We start from the raw sequence: 21,830 nt of genomic DNA, 5'->3' as shown, positions 1-21,830 counted from the left end.
AAAATCCAACAAAAACGAGTAGTACTCTTCCAGTCCCATGGTGGTGACCACACTGGACCCGTTATTCTTGGTCACAAAGTCACTTATTTGAAATCAGCAATGGATACTTGACCAAAGGAGGAGTTAGGGCCTAGGCTGCTTTTCTCCTGCCCAGGGCCTGTGTGTGTGGGAAATGGCGGGAAGCCTGTGTGGTATGACCCTCGTCTGCTGCCGCCTCACTTGCTGTGAGCCTCCCCACCCTGAGCGGGACTCTGGCCTTGGCTGCCTCACTGGGCACTATCCCATGCCTGAGGACCCCACCTCGATGGGCTCGTCCCTGCAGAACTTGTCAGGCCCAGTGCACCCCTCACGGAGGTTCACAAGGCCAGCTGCCATTCCAGTCTTCACCTGGTGGGAGGTGGTACAAGGGGACCCCCCAGGTTGCAGCAAGAGCCCTCACTGTCCCCGAAGGGGGCCCCTCCACACCTTGGCAGGGAGGTCAGTGGGGTGTCAGGAGTCCTTGCAGGGAGAGGTTATGACAGGCCATGCTTGCCTTTGCTCTCCCCCTCTTCCTCCTCCTCTTCTCTCCCACTTTTCTCTGTCTCTCTGTCCCCACCTCACTACCTTTGGGAAAGCCAGCTGCCCTGTTGAGGAGCCTGGAAGAGGCCCCTGTGGTGAGGAACTGGCAGCTACCAATTGGTGACCCCGTGAATGAGCCTGGGCAAGCCAAAGGTGACTTCAGCCCACCCAGCATCTCAAGGGCCACCCCATCCAGACCCTGGTCCACACCCCTGAGCCACCTCTCGACTCTTGCATCCTGGACCTGTATGGGGTGCTCTTTCACACATGGCCACAGCGGCCGTGGATGGCTGGGTCTTTAGAGCCTCCTGCCCTGCCCCGTGCCCTCTGTGCCCAGCTCCTGTGACTGCCCCACCATTGTGTCCTTGCTATCTCTGTCTCACCTTAGGATGCCAGAACAGGAGGACAGGGAGCAGCAGGACCCACCCCAGGAGGTGGCCCTGGAGGCAAGCCTGAACTACATCTACAAGGTGAGTTGCCTTCCACCAGCCTGTCCAGCAGCCAGACCTCACTTCCTGTTCTCTCCACTCCTGCCCAGTGTGGCCGCAGGGGTTCATGTCCTCACTGTCCCTGTCCCTCCACTTGCCACCCCACCCCAATGCTCCTTCCTTCCAGTTCCTGACGCTGTGTGTCTATTCCCGGCCCGGGATCTACACTGATGCCAGCCTCCTGGGCCTCATCGAGCTTCTGTGTCGCACCAGTCTGGATGTGGGGCTCCGCCTGCTGCCCAAAACTGACCTCCAGCAACTTCTGCTGCAGCTGCTGGAGTGCATCCGAGAGTGGCCCGGCAAGGTGTGTGGCACTGCTCTACGGGCTGACTTCCCTACTTCTTCACCCGGGTAGGCTGGGTGGCAGGTTGGAGTGGCAGGTCGGAGGCGGTGTCCCTTGCAGCCTGCCCCTGTCCCTGTCCCCACAGCTGCAGCGCCTGTGCCGCACCATCAGCTGGGTGTCCGACCACCACCACAACCTGCTGGCCATTGTGCAGCTTTTCCTGGATGTGACCCCCCGGGCCAGGTGGGTGTCCCCCTCCCTCCCGCTAGGCAGAGCCAGAAATCCAGAGCACTAATGACTTCTTTACAGACAGACGCCATAAAGCCCAGTTCTCTTAGCACAGACTCATTAGCATGCTGCCGCCTTCGGTGCCTGCCCTCCCCACCTCTCCAGCACCATCCCTATGGTTCTGCCCTCTGCGTGGCATTTCTCCGCCAGAATTACCTCACCATTTGCTCCATTTGTGGCTGCCCTTCCCCTCCACAGCCCCTTCACGGGAGCAGGTACCTTGTTGGGGTATCTGACAGGCTGTTGGTGCTTGGGAAATTCTTTTTGAATGATTAATGATGAATGAAGTAAACAAACAGTTCAGCCCAGGAGGAGATAAATCACTTGGCTGAGCCAGGCATGGTGGTGCATGCCTGTAATCTCAGCTATTTGGGTAGGTTGAGGCAGAAGGATCCCAAGTTTGAGGTAAGCCTGGGCAACTTAAACCCTTTCTCAAAAATTTTTAAAAAGTCGTGGGAGTGTAGCTGAGTGGGAGAGAACTTGCCTAGCAGGCATGAGTTCCTGGATTCCATTCTCAGTACAACAAAAAGAAAAAGGGAAAAAGGCACACAGCTGGACCACCCCCTCTGGAGCGGACCCCTCCCATGCCAGCCTGAAGAGTTGCCCACAGGGCCGGTCCCCTGCTGCTCTCTTCCTGTGCACAGCTCAGGGAAAGACATCCACTCTCTTTGGAGGCCCAACTGGAGAAACGCTCCAAAGAGCAGGCCCAGCTATGGTCTCTGTTGTGAGCCTGGCCAAGAGTGGTGGCCTCTCCATGGTCCCGAAGGGTGACTTCCAGGCTGTGTTGAAAGAACCAGGCTTTGGGAGCCCTGTCCCAGGCCTCCTGGTGCTTCAGTGGTGGTGCCCTGCCCTGCCCCAACCACCAGGATTTCTTCCGTCTCCTCTGAAGAGGGTCAGCCCTGCCTCCTGGTCCCTGCTCTATTGCCCAGGCTGGAAATGGTAGTCCTAGAGGTTCCTCCATGACCACTTCATTATCCTTCTCATTCCGCAGTCCTGTGCTTAGCCAGGTGTGGAGGTGCATACTTGAGGCTGAGGCAGGAGGATTGCAAGGTGGAGCCCAGCCTGGGCAGTTTAGGATCTTAGCAAACTCTGTCTCAAAATAAAATTTAAAGGGCCAGGGATTTAGCTCAATGGTGCCGCTGCCTACCTTGCAAGTGCAAGGTCCCAAGTTCAATCCCTGGTACCAAAAAAACCAAAAAAAAAAAAAAAAAAATTTAAAAAGGGGCTGGGGGTGGAGCTCAGTGTGAAAATCCTGGGTTTCATCCTCAGTGCCAAAAAAGAAAAGTCCTCAGTCCCTTCTATGCCCTTCCCACCCCCTCTTGCTGTGGTTTCTTGTCTCCTTCGGAGCACACAGACCCATCTGCCCCTCCTCCTGCCCAAAGTCTGTGTACTCTGCAGACACCTGTATGTATTCTGGCCCTGCCTACCATGCTCCCTGCCTCCTGCCGGCCCAGGGCCACAGCCTGAGGCTGTTGCTGAGACCTGTGTGGTCCAGCCTGACTTCCATTGCTCCACAGGGCCATGTTGCTTGGGGTTGTGTTTCTCAAATACACGCCTTACAAATCTGCATATGTGCATCTGTGATGGGTCTTCTTTTTCATGGCAGCGTAGTATTCCCTACTAGGCATGAAACCAGTCCCTGGCCTTGGGTGTTCCCCCGGGGACTGTCCACATGTACCATCTTTGGGCATCTCTATAAATACTTCTCTAAGATGAGCTCCTGATGGGAAAATTGCAGTCCTAAAGTCCTAAAGTCTGTGCATTTAAATTTTGCCCTAAAAAAAACAAAGCTACACTGGTTAGTATACCACCAAGCAATTATAAAAATGGCTGTTTCTGCATATTCTTGTTAACACTGCATCTTCTCAGTTCTGTTTTTAAGTCATAGTCAATCTGGTGAATGAAGGATATAATTCTGTGACTCTGATTTTTATTTCCCTGATTGTCAGTGAAAGTGAGCATCTTTTTCTGTTGTGTTTCTTTTACTATAAATTACCTATAGGGCTCCTTACCCATTCTTCTGTCAGGTAATTTATCTTCTTAACTACGTTGACATATGTGTTACTCACCGTACGTGTTGCAATCACTGTATTGCCCTGTGTTTTCTCCTAAGGTTGTAAATTATCATTTTTATTTATGTTACTTACTTGTAAATTGTCATTTTTTAAATACTTATGTGTGATATCATCTAGCTAACTAGATGTTTTCTTACTGGTTTTTCTTTTTTCTTTTTTTGTGTGTGTGACAGAGTCTCGCTATATAGCCCAGGATGGCCTCAAACTTAACAGCAGTCCTCATGCCACAGCCTCCAGAATGCTTAGATGATAGACATGTGCTACTATGCCTAGCAGTGATTTTAAATTTTAGAGCAGACTTAGAGGTGCAGGAGAGTGGTGTGCGTAGTGCAGAATTGCCTGGACTCTCGTGTAATGAAGCCTCTGTGTCCTGCGCAGCAGGCCTTCCCCACTCTTAAGCCCAGGAAGAGTCTCCCTGTTTCCTCCCAGGACTTGCATAAACTTATTCCTGGCAGCTTCCTCCCATCTGGGACCCATCTCTCTTAGGTAGGAGACAAGGATCTAACTGGATGTTTTCCACCCGCAAAGAGCCAGTGGACCCAGTAGCTTTTTTCCTATAAATTGTTGTCCTTTCCCAATCAATCTGGAGCAGCCTTTGTCATGGGCCAAACCTGTAACACTGCTTGTTCCTCTGCCAGCCATGGGGACTGCAGTGTGGGGGACCTGTGTCTTTGCAGGGTCTGTGCTGGTCCAGGGCCCAGCAGAAGTGGCCTTCAGTGCTACAGAGTGAATGAAGCAGGATGTCTTTCATCTGCCCTTGGGACAGACGCCTCCACCGGCTTCTGCCTCGGGCCAGGAGCTTTGGGGATTTTAAAAACTTTATTTATTTATTTATTTATTTATTTATTTATTTATTTATTTAAGATGGGGTCTCACTGTGTAGCCCAGGCTGGCCATAAACTCACAGGGACTCTCCTGCTTCAGCCTCCCTAGTCAACACCAGGCTGGACCAGGAGCTTTTTGAGGGGAGAGGCTTCCTCATCAGAATGAGGGTTGTTTATGTAGAAATTTTATTCTATTTCCTAAATGGATAAAGCATTCAAGGGATGAAAAGAAATAAACACAGAAACTCACCCCAGCCTGGCCCGAGCTGCCCTCCTGTTGTTGTCTCTGTGCTCACGCATGCACAACCCCCCCTCCTGTTTTCCCTCGGCTGTGCCGTGTTTGGTAGCCCTTCCAGACCATGTCCTAACAGCTTCCAGTTCTCTTCCTCAGCCCCACTGTGCACAACATGGTCTCTGGGTGGTGCTGCCCCTCCATGTCCCCTGCGGTTGTGGCATTGTCACAGGAGCTGGCCACCCCGTTCTGGCCATGCTGGTGGCTGCCCCACTGGGCTCTGTGCCCAGACTACCTCCAGGAAGGGGGGCGGGTTGTTGTGTGAGGGGCTGTCACAACCATGGACTGCTCAACTCAGGAAGGATAAAGGAGAAGCTCCCACTGACACTGGTGCCTGCACACCCAGTCCCCGCCTGCTGATGGTGGACTTCCGCTGTAGATCTAAGAGCTTAACCTTCACAAATGAGATCAACTAAGCCAGGTATGGTAGTGTACCCCTGTAAGTACTCAGGAGGCTGAGGCAAGAGGATCGCTGAGAGTTCTAGGCCAGCCTGGGCTACATAACGAGAACTTGTCCCTTGAAAAACCAAGCAAGCAAAAGGAAAAGAAATACTAGAACAAACCACCCAACATGAGGCCAGTGGGAAGAGGGAAATTTGTGTCTGGAAGGTGACCCCTGTGGTGGCTACCCTGGCTTCTGTCCTGGGCCCCAGTGGGGGCTGAGCCTTGAGCAAGTCCTATGGCCACTCACAGGCACTGCAGGAGGAAGAGGGGGCTGAAGGCTGCTCAGCAGCACTCTGGGGAACCCGCTTCCTCACCCTCTGAACTGCTCTTCAGTGTCTCGAGCAGCTGCTGCTCAGGCCTTTGGAGTGACAGGACGAAGGAGATAAGACTGCCTAGGCAATGACAGAGGTGTCTGAAACAGGTCCCTGCACCTAGCGACCTGGCATGGAGTCCTGGCATGCAGTGTGAGTGGGAAGGATCAGGCCTGTCTGGGGCTGGCAGGGCAAGGAGACCAGTACATGGGTCCATGTGACCCCTCAAGGGCAGTTTGGCAAGATCAAGAAGATGACTCAAAAATGTGCAAACTCTTCCCCCAAATAATTGACTGGAGGAAGTTGGATAGCGAGGAAAGATTTATCATCTCAGGACTTAGTATAGTAACGGTCATGATAGTGAAACAATTGGAAAAGACGTCAGTGCTGCATGAGTTACATTCCACCCACACTGTGGGATGTTTTATCGTACTCAAAAATGACAGAAGAAAGTAGGGCGTGGAGCACACATCTGTAATCATACAAGAGGCTGAGGTAGGAGGGTCAAAAGTTTGAGGTCAGCCTGGGCTACATAGCAAAACCCTATCTCAAGAAGAAAAACGAGGAGGAGGAAGGTGATCAAGAATATAGTGCTAAATGAAAAAAGACCATAGAAGCAAATGTAAAGTGTCAGTTATTATTAGGGAAGAAGTAATCTTAGAGTGTTGAGATTAACATGAGTGGCCAGGGGCCAGGGATTTAGCTCAGTGGTTCCAGCGCCTGCCTTGTAAGCGCAAGGTCCCGAGTTTGATCCCGGTACCAAAAAACAGAAAAGTAGAACAAATAGGCCCCATGCACCCACATCCTGCCACAGCCGACCCTTGGGGCCCCACAATTCCTCTCTGCTTGTACCTGCACCCCACACCCACACCCCACACCTGACCATTGTGCAGTAAATCTCACTCTGACCACACCTGGGTCACCTAGGACACTCGACAGTATGACAGCTGTCACAAGTGACTGAGTCACTTCCACATGCCGAGCCTGCCCCGGTTCAGCACCCTAGCACTCAGGAAGCCAGAGCTCTGGTGACTGCCCGGAGGGCTCTCCTGACATGGCCCTGGCACTACACCCTTCCTCAAGGTGTCCCTGGAATGTTCTGGGGACTTGAGTCTCAATGTCCCCTCTGTCCAGCTGTCATGGTGGCTAGGGTCAGCTCCCTGGCATGAGGCCTCTGCATCTCCTAGCGCTTAGGCCACCAAGATGTCACCATGCTCCATGAATACTGAGCGTGAGCAGAAGCCCACATTGACTCTCAGGTCTTCTCTCTGCTTCTGTGACAGAGAAACATTGGACTTGGGGACTAGGAAGAGTTCCCAGAATATAGACACCCTTCAGCTGTGTCATGCCTAACTCTGCACAGAAGCCCGGGGCAGCTGGTCCTATGTCCCTCCTGTTGGGAGCTCAGTTTGGCTTTAACCAACTGGATGTTCTACAGGGAGGGGAGCAGGGACAGCAACCCTCACCAGGCCCTTCTTGTGCAAACTGTCTTCAGCCTGGGGAATTCTGGAGATTGGGGAATCTTTTGGTTTTTGAGACAGGGTCTCACTATGTAGTTCAGGCTGGCCTTGAACTCACTATGTACCCAGGCTGGCTTTGAACTTGCAGCAATCTTCCTGCCTTAGCCCCTTGAGTGGTAGGATGACAGACTTATGCCACCATGACATGGCTCCTCGTCCATGCCCAGACCCCTGTCCCCTTCAGGGTTCCCAGGAGCCACTGTGCGAATATCCGGTCAGCCTCTTAGGGCCAGCATATTCCGCACTTCCTGCTGCAGAAGTCTGCACTTTCCAGGGGACAGCGGTGGCCCTGTCACCCTGTAGCAGACAAGTACATGCCTGGTCTCACCTCCTTCCTTTCCAGCAGACCCTAGTTCTGATCCTAATGGTTTTGCCTCTTCCAGACCTTTTCTTCAGCCATCCCTTCTTACTCCTGGCCTGTTAGCTTTTCATCCTCTGCTGCTCTTAGTCCACAGCAAAACGTGTCTTCCATCTTTGGTGACAGTTCTGTCCCCAGCTCTGACATCCTTCCCCAGAACCCTCACTCCCATCTGGGTCCTGCCCTCCCTCGGACACATGGGTTCTTCAGGGCTTAGTGTTGCAGGGAGCTCTCACCAGGCACAACAGACATGGCCAGAACATTCTGGAAGGAGGTAGCCTGGATCCAGTGGACGTGGAGACTTCAGAAGGGTTCAGCTCTGGTGGATGAAAGGAGAGACAGAGGTCATGCCAAGGAGCCATTCCAGACTGGGAGGACACTGGGGGCACCGGTCAGTACCGAGCTGCATGCATGTGGGGCTGGCTGGAGAGGGGGCTCTAGGAGTAATGTTGGGCCAGGTCAGGATACACTGTGATCAGACAGCCAGCATGCCAGCTCAGCCTCACTGTCCCCAGCAGTCTCCTCATGGCCCCCTGAGGAGTGATCACCACCCCTTACAGAACCACCTGGCCTCACGATGCTGTTCTCCCCACTTCTCTACCCTCTGTCCACCTCTCTCTCTGACCCCTCTCAGTTGTCATATTGAGCACCCCTTGCCCACCACCCTAGAGCCTTGGTATTCTCAGGGTGCAGGGCACTGGGTCCTCGGCCCAGACCACCCTGTGTGGGGACCAGGCACATTCCACCACTGCACGCAGTTCCTTTGCTACGGTCCCCACATACAGGAGGTGAGGACTTCAGATTCAGCCTGTGGGAGGCGGAAGTCACCACTGTCTTTGAGGACACAGCCTCCTCCATATTCCGCAGGAGTGGCACCTCCCTGGCTGCTCCCTGCGCCCACCCCTATGGCACGTTCTGTCCCTTGCAGCTGTCTGGCCGCCTAGGTTCCTGCTGGAGAATCCAGCTCCAGTCTTCCCACTCCATTTGTCCTGTGCTGCCCACAGTGTCACCTCCTTTCCAGCCTGGGCAATTTAGCAGCCTAGTGAGACCTTGTCTCAAAGTTTAAAAGAAAAGAAAAATGCTGGGGATGTAGCTCAGTGGAAAGGCCTTTGGGTTCCAGCCCCAGTACCAAAAAACTGTAAAAACATAGAGAAAGTGTTGATTCGTTGGATTGTTGTCTGTTTTTTTGAGACAGGGTCTCGCTTTGTAGTTCAGGCTAGCATTGAACTCACTGTGTAGTCCGGGCTGGCCTTAAACTTGTGGCCATCCTCTTGCCTCAGCTTCCTGAGTGCTGGGATCACAGGCACGCACCACCTTGCCCAGCCTAACCTCATATCTCTTTTGACAGATTAATCAGAACCATAGTCTGGGGAGGATGGTAGAGCACATGTGCCTGAGTTCCCTGGGACACTGGATGAGGCCATCACTCTGCCCTGGGGACAACATGCAGAATGTGGGTTGGCAGAGGGTAGAACTCAGTGGACCCATTAGAGTCCACCTGCAAGGCAGCCCCATGGTGCCCTTGGGTTCCACCTCCACTCTCAGGTCGGCCAGGGCAGAACCAGCATCCAGGGTGAGGCCATTAGGGGAACAAGGCCCGAGTCACAGATGACATGAATACAGCTGTCATTGACACTAAGATCTTGGAAGGTCAATCCTAAAGGCTTGGCCCTGCTACACAATAAGGAGCTGGATCTGGAGATGGGGTTTGACAGCCAGACATGTGAGAAAAGACGGTTGTGCAATCTGTTAACTGCTTGTTGCTTTCAGAGCTGCCGAGGAAATGCACATTAGCCTGTGGGCCTCGCTGTTGGGCACTGATGCCCCGGGGCCTCTGGAAGCCCCAGAGGAACACAGTGGACATGTGGGGCTGTGGCACCCAGGGATGGGGAGGCCGCCCAGAAAGCTCCAGAGCAGAGTCCAGATGCCCAGGAGGAAGACACTGGCAAGATGTGCTGGCAGCTTCTGGTGTTGGACCAGCCCTGGACTGGGGTCTCAAGGCTCCTCCTCACTGCAGTGAATGCCTAGTGGGGTGCAGCGAAGGGAATTAAAGGGCAACCATACAGGCTGTAGACAGGGTCTCAAGGTGTTTAAGTTCCAGGTGCTGTGGCTTTGTCATGATATTGGGGTAGGATGGAGCTTAGATGGTGATTGTCAGTGTGCACTGTGTGGTTTGCTTATACATGGAGGATGTTGTCACACATGAATGCTGGGGCACTTGTTAAGGTGATCATGTATGTGCTGACACCCAGCCATGGCACACAATGTCACCCACTCCCTAGAGGAGGACACAGGGATCAGGTCACCATCGAGCTTTGAGCATGAGGGGCTGGCTAGAGAGGGGGACTCTAGGGACTAATGTGAGGGGCCTCTCCCAGGCATCTGCAGAGGTAAGCACTTCCCCTTGGTCCTCCATTGTGCAGACCTGTGTTGCCTGGTCTGGGACATTTCTTTAAACAGGACAGCACAGTGTCCTCTCATGTCTGTGTCCTTCGCTCACGTTTTGTCTGGGGGGTGCATCCACGGGGATGTGAGTTGTTTCAGACTGACCCCTGTATTGCAGTGTGGTGCCCTGGCCTTGCAGACTCGGGGATGGTGGGGTGGGTTACCCAGCTCCTAAGCCCTGGTTCTTCCTGCCCGAGTAGCATACGCTCACGTGCAAGAGGAAAGATGCCAAATGAGGGGTCAAGGAGCAGGGACCGTGACAGGGTCCACCGGGTGAGGAGGTGGTGTGGATAGCCCAAGATGCAAGCTAGGCCAGAGCCAGGGCAGGTGTCACCAGCCCTTCCACAGTGGAACCAGCCGCAGCTGCTGCTTCCTGAACTGCCCTAAAGACACGGAAAAGGCAGCTTGTGGCTTTGGCCAGGTGCCCAGCAGCCTTTTAGGGCAGCGCAGCCTTGACAGGGCCCAGCTTCCCATGGAGGAGTAAGGACAGGGCTTCCTGGGCCTGAGATTTTGTCCTGAAGTCCCAGGGGCTGGGCTTTGGCCAGTGGCTTTGCCTTTCTGGGTGCTCCTGCAGGGTTGCACAGGGGACCACAGGGACAGCCACAGACTGGAACAGCACCCGCATCCTCTGTGCTGTGGGTTTAGGAAGCAGTTTGCAGCCTCCTCCTCCTGAGGGACTGCAGCTTCCCTGCTCAATGATCCGGTGTCCTGGTCTTGCAGAGGCCCTGGATGCGCAGGGCAGAGGCCAGGCTGGTCTAGAGCCTTTGCCTTATATGACAGCGGCCCAGAGGAATCGGGCTCTGCTCCTACTTTGCCCGGCTTGAGCTTGGGGAAGTCTTGCCAGGTGGGGGTTGACCATTTCTTGGGGAGGAAGAGCCTGAGGCCAGCCACACTTGTCCCTGTACATGGGGGTGGCATGTGGGGGACTCCCTGCTTTTTCTCCCCGACCTGCAGGGAAGAGGCGGGAGGCGACTAGGATAAAAGGTGCTGGGCAGGCGCGGTGGTGGTGGTGGTGGTGGCGGGGCCTGGTGCTCTCAGATATTCAGATGTAGGCTCCTGAGTCCACTCACGCCCCCCATTGCTGTTTTGGTACTTTTCTTCCTTTCTGGACTGCAGCCCAGCCTGACCCAACCGGCCCGCCTCTTCCCTTCTGGATTTAGCACCAGAGCCCTGCTGCGAGGCTGCTCAGTCCCTCCCCTCCCCTTCCCCCCTTGGCCTTGCTGGGCCGGGCGGGATTAATGAAGGCCAGATGCGGCTCACTCTGTGCTGCTGTGGCAGCCCCACTGTGGGCCGTTTACCTCCCACTGTGTTCCCAGCCCAGCTGCTGTGGGCTCCTGGGAACAGCTGGAAAGCAGGTCCTGGCTGACAGCAGAGTCAGCAGAGTGGGCCTTGGGCTGGTGTATCATGGTGGGGGGAACAGCAAGGGGCGTGCACCTCTGAAGCTGTGAAGTTGGGGCACAGTGGGGAGGAGCAGGGTGAAGGCCTCCTATTTGCCACCCTAATGTTCCATGCCAGGCAGGGCCCACTGGGCACAGAAAAGGGTCAAGGCTAAAGGGAGACAGAATCAGGTCCCCACACTGCTTCACTGTTGGTCTTCCTGGTCAGGAAGGGAGGGAAGCCAGGTGTGGTGGTACACACCAGTCATCCCAACACTTGAGAGACTGAGGCAGGAGGATCACTATGAGTTTGAGGCCAGCCTGGGCTACATGGTGAGAACCTGTCTCAAAAAAAAATGGGGGGGGGATTTAGCTCAGTGGTTCCACTGCCTGCCTCCCAAGTGGAAGGACCCAAGTTCGATCCCTGGTACCAAAAAAATAAAAAAATAAATTTTAAAAAAAGGGGGCGGGGAATGGTTGGTCCTCCCACGATTGCCAGATGCAATGCAAATACTACATGGGGCAAGCATGCTAAAAAAATTAGCCTTTGTGTTTCTGAAATTCAGATGTAGCAGGGCATCCACTGTTTCGGTTTGCTAAGTCTGGTGGGCCTATCTTCCCTTCCAGCCGAGTTTCTTTATTACATGAAGGTTTTATTCCACTCCAGTGTATAAACAACAAAGCACAGGTCATTTGACATGTATGACTCAGTGAGTTTTCACAGCACCCAGGTCAAGAAATGAGGTGCAACCAATCCAGGCATGGTAGTGCACGCCTGTAATCCTAGCACTTGGGAGGCAGAGGCAGGAGGATCACCACAAGTTCAAGGCTAGTCTGGGCTACAAAGTAAGTTCAGGGCCAGCCTGAACTACAAAGCAAGACCCTGTCTCAAAATACCAAAAAAAAAAAAAATGAGGCGCAACTGGAGCCAGCTTCAGGGTTGCTCCCTAGCATCTCATCCTCCAACTGCTCTTTTCTGTTTTGTTGTTTGTTTTTTGAGACAAGGTCTCACTTTGTAGCTCAGGCTGGCCTCGAACTCACAGCAGTCGCCCTGCCTCAGCCTCCTGAGTGCTTGGATACAGGCATGTACCACCATGCCCAGCCCCCTCTCATTTTTTGTGGCTGTGTACCTAGGAATAGAGTTTTGAGTCCTGGGTAGGCATGCGTACATCTCCAGTAGATCCTCCCCAGTGCTTTCCCACATGGATGTGCCCAGCTGCATGTGAGCACGGCAGCCTAGCACCCTCCCTGGCTTGGGCACACCCTCCTTTCCTGGGAGCTCCTCCTGATATGTGGGTACCTCTCTTCAGTCAGCAGCTCTTGCTTGGTTTTTTTTGTTTTTTTTTTTAGTACCAGGGATTGAACTTGGGACCTTGTGCATGTGAGGCAGGCAACTGAACCACTGAGCTAAATCCCCAGCCCAGCTCTTGTTTCGTTGGTGGTTCCCTCTTGACTGTTAGCTGAGAAAATCAATACAACCCCCAAGGTTCAGACCCGGTGTTAGGGCCTCTGATCTCAGCCTGCCTAGGGTCGAGGGGGCTTTGAGGGGCCACCCTGTCTCAGGTACCCATCACCTGGGGCAGTAGGCACCCTGGGAAGTCTCCAGGCAGCCTTCAGCACTGGCTGGGGTGACAGGGCTGTGACCAGGCGCGGTCCTGCCTCCTGAAGTCCTTCCCTAGGGAAACATCCTACATCCCACAGGCAACAGCTCCTATGTGGCTCTTCCGGCTGTCCCACTGGGGTAGCTGAGGGTGCCCAAGGGCTTCTCCAGCCCTCCAGTGACCCGGGGCACTTCCTGTTGAAGGACCTGGCCCCGGATCACACAGGTTCTCAGTGAGTATCCACTGCAGGCTGCCCAGGTGGTGGCCACATCAATATCCAAGCCTGAGAGTCCAGAGGGGCCCAACCTGAACAAGGCCCTGGGTTCCATGCCCACATCTGGAAACAAAAGTCCCTGGCAGCTAATGTCCTCTGCCCATGGGGGACAAGGAGCATGCAAGGCACATGAATGGTTGTGACCTCGTGATGTGGGGTGGCCTTGGGCGTTCAGGTGAAAGTCCCCTGTCTCTGAGCCCTCAGGCCCTATCTCCCTTCTCTTCTAGAGCTTACGGAGTTGTAAAAACCAGAATCACAAACATTAGTGTAGAAAAACCTGGCCAGGACCTGGGCATGGTAGTGGACACCTGTAATCCCAGCACCTGGGAGACTGAGGCACTGTGAGTTGGAGACCAGCCTGAACTATACATTGGGACCTGGTCTCAAAAAACAAAACTAGGGCCGAGGATTTAGCTCATAGGTTCCAGCACCTGCCTTGCAAGCACAAGGTCCTGAGTTCGATCGCAGGTACCAAAAAAAAAAAAAAACAGAATACCTGGCCTTTGCTCCTGAAGAGACATTAGCCGCACACCCAGGGCTGATGGTCACCTCTCAGGGGAACCCAGGGAGTGGGCTTCTCAGAAGAATGCGAAATCAGAAGTTGGTGCAGGGAGTAGGATGTCACCAAGAAGGAAATGTGTTTCTCATTTGAGTTGCTTTCTTTTCTGTGATGCCAGTGATAGAACCCAGAGTCTTGCACATGCTACGTAAGTGCTCTGCCACTGAGCCGCATGCCTGCCTGTTAACCCTGCTGGATCTACACTCAGATGCAGGAAAGTAGGAATATTGAACCACTGGTTGGTTGCTTGGCTGGTTGGTTTTGCTTTGTTTTTTGGTATCAGGGATCGAACTCAGGACCTTGTGCTTGCCAGGCATGTGCAGCACCACAGAGCTAAATCCCCGGCCCTGGTTGTATTTTTGAGACAGGGTCTCACTGTGTAGTTTAGGCTGGGCTCAAACTCACTTGTGTATCCCAGGCTGTCCTTGAATGTGTGCCAATCCTGCTGCCTTAGCCTCTTGAGTGCTGGGATTGTAGGTGTGCACCATCATGCCCAGCTTGTTTGTTGGAGCCCAAGCCCTTCACACTAAGATACATCCCCAAACCCTTTTCAGTGGTTTTTGTTTTTGTTTTAATTTCAGATAGGGTATGGCACAGTTGCCCAGGTTGGGCTCAAACTTGCGATCCTCCTGCCTTGGCCTCCCGGAGTACAGGGACTGCAGGCATGCGCCATCACCAGGCTGGCTTTGAACCACTTTGGAGTAGTCCTCTGCCTGTTCATCTCCACAGATCCGTATGGAAATGGAGTGGGCAACTCCTCTCTCTGTGGGTGTCCCATGCCCACCCCAACTTCCCCTGGCCCCCAAATTGCCACCCCTTCAAGTCCTTCCATTCTTTCTCTCCCAGGAAGCTTCGAAACCAGCTCAGCCTCGTAGTCATTGCCCGGCTGTTGGGCCAGGAAGAGGTACTCCCTCTCTGGAAAGAGAAGAGCCAGGTGAGTTGGCGTTGGCCGGGCAGGAGGCCTGTGAGTGGCTGCCCCTGTCCCCATGGACTCACCACCCCAAGGCTTCGTTGGAGTGCTAAGCTGGGCCTGAAGTTTTTTTCCTCCAATTCTTTCAGCCTAAGATTCCTAGGGTTAGGGGCCCCATGTAGGGGTCCAGTGCCTGCCTAGTGGCCTCTTGTGTGTGAGTTCCACCCTCATACCATCAGTAAGTGGTGTCAAGCACCCATAGGCCTGGCTTCCTAGGAGGCTGAGACAGGAGGATCATTTGAGCTCAAGAGTTCCAAGGAGGCCAAGGCAGGAGGGTGGCTAGCTTGTACTGCGGAGCAAGTTCAAGGCTGGCCTGAACTACATAGTGATATCCTATTTCAAAACCCAAAACAGTAAATTAAGGTGAAATACACATGACTTTTACCATTTCAGCTGTTACACTCTGTTTGAAGCATCTGTATTTCAGTGGTATTTGCTACGTTGACCTTGCTGTGCGGCAATCACCACCGTCCATCAACAGGACCTTTCTGTCTTCCCAGACTGAAACTCTGCCCCCATTAAACATTAACTTCCACCTGACACCCTCAGCCTCTGGTTAGGACATTTTTGTAGGTGGAAGAGCAATAAAGCTGGAAACAAATACTATTTGGGGCAGGGGGGTTAAGATAGGGTCTCATTATGTAGCCCAGGCTGGCCTCAAACTCTCTGTGTAGCCCAGGCTGGCCTGAAACTCACAGCGATCCTGCCTCAGTCTCCCTCGAGCAGGGATCACAGGTGTGTGCCACCAGCCTGGGTTGGAAACGAATACTATTAAATGAAAACTCGTCACTGCTGGTGTCCCTGAGGGCAGCAGGGAACAGCTCTGTCTCCCCGACCCCTCTGCTTGCTCAGGAGCCCTGACAGGGAGGCAAGTGGTAGGGCCAGCCTGGCCTGGCTGGAATCCTTATTCCTGCTCCCTTAGGAGGCCACCCAATCCCAAAGCGCTGCTGCACTGTCACCCTGTCTGCATCGTAGAACATGCATCAATGTCTTCCTGCCGATTTGAGCCCCAGAGTAGAGGCTCCTTGAGGACAGGGACCCAGGGGTTCTGTCACTGCTGCCTCATGGGACACAGCATAGGACATGGCACCCACCAGAAAGGCAGTGCCCTGGGGGAAGGGGGATGGGTGCATGGGGAGAGGGCAGGGGAGAGTGATTGCACCAAGGTCATGGCGCAGAAGGGATGGGGGACTGAGGGTGCCATTCGGGGTCCAGAAGTTCAGGGCAGGAGCAGCCAAGGTGCAACAGGCACACATAAGATGGGTCCCAGAGGGCTCAGGTGCACCCTGGTGGGGAGGAATCAGCTTGGCTAAGGGATCCCTGGGCCCTGAGGAGAACATGGTGGAGGCCAGATGGGGCAGGGGCAGCGATGGCAGTGGCCAGGAAGCCACTGGATGGCTGAGGACCAGGCCTTCGGTGCCCATCTGCCCCTTGTGCCCTGGCTGAGCTGTGTGTGCCAGGCTCTGTCTCAGGCCCAGGCGCTGCCAAGCTCTGGGGAGATGGCACCAGATGACCTCACAGGGGTGAGCAAGTGGCTGTGGCTGCAGTGACTCATTCTGCCTGAGCACAGCGGGCAGCTTGCAGAGGTGCCCGGAGCCAGGTCTGGAGAATGCGTCGTGCCCAGCAGCTGCAGGGCAGGCAGGACTAGCAGGGACCTGTCCCAGGCCCACTTCCTTCTCTGCTTTAAGCCCCAGCCACTCTATGGTGCAAGCCCCTTGGTTGCCCATCTCTGGCTGCCAGGCATGGCCCTTTCCGGTTTGGCCTCTCGGGCACTCTCCCCAGCACGTGGGCTTCAAAAGCCCTCCAGCTGCCACACCAGCCCCCCCACCCCGTACCCCATTCCCAGCTCCCCACACACATACACAGCTTCTTCCGGTCTACCTGTTAGCTCCCACCTGCCACAGCAGTGGCTACTGTGCTTGGTGTTGACCCTTGCAGCAGCCCAAGGCCATGAAGACTGCAGTTCTTCATCGATGCCTTATTTATTTTTTTATTTGTTTTATTTTTGAGAAACAGGATCTCACTATGTACCCCAGGGTGGCCTTGAACTCACTATGTAGCCCAGGCTGACCTCAAAGTCACAGCAAGCCTCAGCCTCCCCAGTGCTGGGATTACAGGTGTGCACCACCACACCCAGCTCTCATTCATGTTTTATAGATGGGTAAACCAAGGCAGCAAAACCTCCCAGGCCCGCACAGCAGAGCTGGGCTTTGAGTCCGCCCGCAGCCTCCATACCTGCAGCTCCATGCTGAGCCTGTCTTGATGGCCTCGGGCGAGGAGCTTCCCACTGGGTCACAGAGAGATGGAGGGTCCTGCCTTCCTCTGGCATCATCGTTTTTCTTTCGATTTTTGCGTGCAAGTGAAAGCAAAAGCGCTTGATAGACCAGATCTGCCAACTCTCTGGGGAGGGCTGCAGAGTGGAGAAGGGTCTGAGAAGCAGTGCTTGGGGCTAAGACAGGAAGGGCTGAGGCTGAACTGGGGCGGGACTCCTACTGGAGTCCTTGCAGCCCCTCAGTACTTACGTTTCCTGGAGAGTGGCAGGATCCAACCAGTAATTCCTGTTGTTCCGGTGGATACCAGGACCATTCCTGGAAATGCTGCTTTCTGGCCTCAGGCCCCAGGGGGCTCTGGACACTGCTCAGGGCTGGAACACAGAGCCCCTCCCTGTGGCACTGAAGGTCCAGGTGCAGGCAGAGGCACCGAGAAGGCAGTGATAAGCGCTCTGGAGGAAAATAAAGCTAGGTAGAGGGAGAGGAAGTATAGGGAAGGAGCTGCTTCCTAAATAAGGGTGGACAGAGGATGAGGCCTCTGAGTGCAGATCTGAAGGAGGCAGGATGTTCTGCTGGGGAAGAGTACTCCAGGGCAGAGGGAGCAGCAAGAGCAAAGGCCCTGGGGTAGGCAGAGCCTCTTAGGTTGGAGGGTAACAAAGCAGTGGGTGTGGCTGGCACACAGGGCTGGGTGGAACAGCAGGAGAGGAGGTCCCAACAGGTGAGAGAGCTGCTGGAAAAGCTTTGGGTAGAAGAGAAACAGAATCTGTTCTGTAAAATTTTCCAAAATTGTGCTGGCTGCTGCATGGAGCCTAGACTGTCAGGTTTGAGGAGGATGGCGTCGCCTCCTTGCAGTTTGTCATGGAGCAATTCAGCCAGCATTGGTGGCACCCAAGACAGCCAGTAGGATGGAGGGTGTGCAAGGGGAAGGCGTTGTTGTTGGGGGGGGGGGTTCATGCTGAAGAGCTGCCTCAACCCGGCAGGCAGAACACAGGGGAGAGGGTTGGGGTTGGGGAGGAAAGCGGGAGTTTATTTCGGCCCCAGGCCACCTCTTGCAATACAGCAGCAAAGTCTGTCTCCCAGTGTGACAACAGGGGCCTTAAGCAGCCGAAACAAGGAAGATAAAAGTTGGCATCTACTAGAACAAGGCTAGCCTTGGCCCTGCCCTGAAATGTGTTCATGCATTTCCCTAACCAGTACTTACAAACCCCCTGTCAACTGTCAGGCAGGGTGCTGGGCCCTGCCAGCAGGGAAGAGAACAGATAAGAAATTTAAAAATTGCTGGGGCGTCACACCTGTGACCCCAGCATTCAGGAGGCTGAGAGAGGAAGGTCTCTGTGAGTCCCTGGCCAGCCTGGACCACACAGTGAGACCCCATCTCAAAAGGAAAAAAAAAGGAGGAGAGGGGCAGCTCTGCAGTCACGGCCCAGGCTCCAGACCGCAGCTCAGATCACTGGGGCCTTGAGGTCACCGCTGCCTCCCCTGTGCAAACGGGACACTGCCAGCTTGTGGGTGGGAGAGCCTTGTGCTGTGTGGATGCCTGCCTCTCTGGGGTCCAAGTCCCTGCCTGGCCAGGCCAGTGGAGGCCTGTCTAGGGTGATCATTTATTTCAGGAGTCTGCCCTGCCAGGCTGTGGTTGCTGAGGTGGCCCCTGGCCACCTGGGGTGGGGCTGGGAGGGTACAGGTCTGGTCTCAGCCCCATAGGGACCCATAGGTTCCATGCAAGTCCGGATCCTGCAGAGTGATTTGGAGTAGGCCAGCGAAATGGAAACAAAAGGAAATTAGCAGTCAGGTAGCAGCTGGCTGGCCAGCAGCTTCCTAAAGTGAGCACAGCCAGGCTGTTTTCACGGATGGAGAGGGAAAACACAGGCATGAGCCATCAGGCCAATGTCAGTGTGCTCTCCCTGCCTGCCCTGCCCAGGGCCCGAAGCAGGGAGGGTACAGCTGGTTGGGGCCGCCAGCATGCCTGAGGGCCATTGTGGGGTGTGGGCTGGGCCACTGTGGTGCTTGCACAGCTGTGAGCTCAAGCAGGCTGCACTGTTTTGGAAACTCTCCCCAGACAGAGGCTGCGCAAGACCTCACAGCCCGGAGGCAGCCTTCTCCTGCCCAGAGCCTTGTTCCTCCTGGCCTCGGGCCCTCTCCCCTTCCAAAGCAGTCAGACACCAGGCAGGGAAGCCCTGGCCCCCACCCTGGTGCCCCCAACCCAGCTGCTTCTGCAGGCTGTGAAGCTACTGCAGGCTGAGTTGGCGAGCAGGTGGCACAGGTGAGTCACCTCAGTAAGCCAGGTGTGTGGCAGGGATGGGTCCAAGCAGGGAGCAGGCCAGAGGCTCTGACCCTTGCCAAGACCACACTGCACCTGCTAGATCTAAGCAGCGGGTGCCTCTGTAAGCCTCTGGCTCTGCCCCTGTGCCCCCCACCCTCCCCACCTCAGGGCTGCATGGAGCTCTGAGGAGCGGGTCCTGGACCCTGCCTACTTCTGCCCAGCTACAGCTCAGAGTGCTCAGGGGCTCTGCCAGGCTGTCCGAGCCTGGTGCCTGGCTGTGGCCTTGAGGAGGGTCTGCTGCAGCCCTAGGGGGTGCAGGCAGACTGCATTCCATCCCAGAGACAGCAGACCTTGTCAAAAGGGTGGGCAGTTTCTTAAAAAAGTAAATGGGACCGGGCATGGTGGCACATGCCTGTAATGCCAGCACTCTGGGAGGCTGAGGCAGGAAGAATACAAGTTTGAGCCCAGCCTAAGCAACTTTGCAATTTAGCAAGACCCTGTCTCAATACATATATACATGCATACATAAAATAATAAAAATAGAAAGGGTTGGGCCAGGGATTTAGCTCAGTGGCGCACCACACCTGCCTCCCAACCACGAGGTCCTGAGTTCAATCCCTGGTGGGAGGGTGGGGGATAGGGCTGGGGATGTAGCTCAGTGATAAGAGAGTTTACTTAGCATGTACCAAGCCTTGGGTTTAATCCCTAGCACCACCAAAAGCCCCACCTAAATGGGAGGCGGAGTGGTGAGTAGATTAAGTGCTGCGTTCTCCAGATATGCTTGGGGATCTGGTAGGGACCCTCATCTGGACAGAGGGCCCGGGTGAAGACATTTAAAACAGTCAGGAAACTGACCCCAGGTGGGGGAGGGTAATGAGTTCTTGGTAATTTTGCTGCATGGGAAATGGCATTGTAGTCACAGCAGGGGCTCCTCTTTTTCTGTCCTGTGCTCCATAGACAGAGTGATCGGGGTTTGAGTCTCCCTGAAGTCCTGAGGCAGGGAAGGGTGTGCCAGATGGGGGGAGAGGCCAACCATGGGCACTGCCCTGGTGATGGACCACTGGAGCCAGACACAGTCTCTCCATGTCCTGGATTGAGAATGCCACAGTGATAAGTTCAGTGAGCAGAGAGGGACGCAGCAAGTGCAGGCTGTCAGAGGAGGAGCTCGGGTGGGCAGAGTCTGTTCATGACAGGGGCTTTGCTCTGCCTCTTGTCCTTCAGGAAATGGATTTAACCCTTAGGTCTTAGAAGATTTTTTCTTTTCTTTCTTTCCTTTTCTTTTTTCTTTTTCATGTTTTTTTGAGATGGGGTCTCACTATGTAGTTCAGGCTGGCCTCGAATTTGGAGCAGTCCTCCTGCCTCAGCCTCCCAAGTGCTGGTATTACAGGCATGCACCACCATGACTGGCTTCAGGTCTTTTTAGTTCATCTTGTTTTTGTTTTTGTTTGTTTGTTTTTTTGAATGAGGATCTCGCTGGTTTTGAACTCACTATGTAGCCCAGTTTGCCCTTGAACTCAAGGTGAGCCTCCTGCCTCAGCCTCCCAAGTGCTGGGATTACAGGAGTGTGCTACCACACCCAACTTTAGTTCACCTTGTTAAGGAGAATTTACCCTCTGCCAGGGCCTGTGTGTGTGTGTGTCCTTCTCTCGGGAAAGTGTGTGGCCCCTTCTACACCATCATCTCCTCAGGCTTTGAGGCCACGAAGCTCCCATGTGACAGGTGGCTGTGAGGCCTGGAAGCGGCCGGCACTCCGACTGCCATCAGCCAGGGGTGTCCCAAGACACCTGCACACGTGTACAGCTTTGGCCTCATGAGTAACAGCCTCTCTTCTCTCCCCAGCTGCCCTTGCTCAGCTGGCTCCTGGGCCTCATGAGACCTTCTGCTCTCAGGCAGCACCTGGGCTGTGAGCATCGGCCGCCCTGCCTTGAGCAGCAGCCCAAGGCCAGTGCAGAGCTGGACCAGAAGGTAAGCCCCTGCCAGCCCTGCCACCACTGCACACATCGGGGTGGGCAGGACAGTGTGCAGCGCAGCCCAAGGGCCTGTGGCCGCCAGTCCATCAGAGCCCAGTGGGGCTGTGTTGTGAGGAGCCATATCTACCCCAGCCTGTAATTAGCACTTTCCCAAGTAACACACAGCCACAGGTGAGGCTGGTGCACAGGTGTTCGGGCCGAGGAGCCACCTGGCTCACTCTTGTGCCCTTAGCATCCTCACCTGGCTTTGTTAGCTGAGGGGCTCCCAGCTGGTCTTACAGCACGGTTTTGGGTGGGAGCTGAAATGCTAGGATCAGGGAGGCTGAGAGCATGTTTAAGGGAGGTGCAGGGCCCAGTCGTGGTGGCACACGCCTGTGAGCCCAGCTCTCAGGAGGCTGGGGGAGGAGGATCCCTTGGAGTTCAAGGGCAGCCTGGGCTACACAGTGAGTTCAAGGCAGCCTGAACTACTTAGCAAGATCATGTCTCAAAAAATTGAAAAGAGGGCCAGGGATTTAGCTCAGTGGTTTCGCCGCCTGCTGTGCAAGCGCAAGGACCTGAGTTCAATCCCCGGTACCCCCCCACAAAAAAAAAAACTGAAAAGAAAGAAAGAACATCTAGTTGTGAAAAGTGTCCTCTTTTTCCTTTTTGTGAGGGCATGTCTGGG

At 54.6% G+C, this 21,830-nt stretch overlaps 1 protein-coding gene and 1 long non-coding RNA gene across 6 annotated transcripts in view; one reads left to right on the top strand and one right to left on the bottom strand.

Moving 5' to 3' along the window:
- Fam178b (family with sequence similarity 178 member B) overlaps positions 1–21,830 on the top strand; it is a 77,062-nt gene that overhangs the window by 41,832 nt on the left and 13,400 nt on the right. For all 5 annotated transcript variants that reach the window (XR_015448060.1, XM_021258036.2, XM_021258034.2 and 2 more), the window contains 5 exons: positions 947–1,028; positions 1,174–1,350; positions 1,475–1,572; positions 14,543–14,630; positions 21,036–21,161. Coding sequence is in view for 4 of the 5 variants with exons in the window: in XM_021258036.2 (XP_021113695.1) it covers positions 947–1,028; positions 1,174–1,350; positions 1,475–1,572; positions 14,543–14,630; positions 21,036–21,161 (571 nt within the window). In the remaining variant the exon portion in view is untranslated. The remainder of the gene's footprint in view (positions 1–946; positions 1,029–1,173; positions 1,351–1,474; positions 1,573–14,542; positions 14,631–21,035; positions 21,162–21,830) is intronic.
- On the bottom strand, positions 1,557–17,579 carry LOC110349055 (uncharacterized). The gene is made up of 3 exons (XR_002394757.2): positions 17,189–17,579; positions 16,902–17,076; positions 1,557–7,760 (listed from the first exon to the last, which is right to left on the bottom strand). It is a non-coding gene; the product is annotated as an uncharacterized LOC110349055 (long non-coding RNA).

The sequence above is a fragment of the Heterocephalus glaber genome, unplaced genomic scaffold, assembly GCF_053883595.1.
Source record: "Heterocephalus glaber isolate CG9 unplaced genomic scaffold, H.glaber_assembly_v1.0 deba00000470, whole genome shotgun sequence".
NCBI lineage: Eukaryota > Metazoa > Chordata > Mammalia > Rodentia > Bathyergidae > Heterocephalus > Heterocephalus glaber.
Note: the sequence above shows the minus strand (reverse complement) of the source record. Positions and strands in the feature narration are given on the sequence as shown.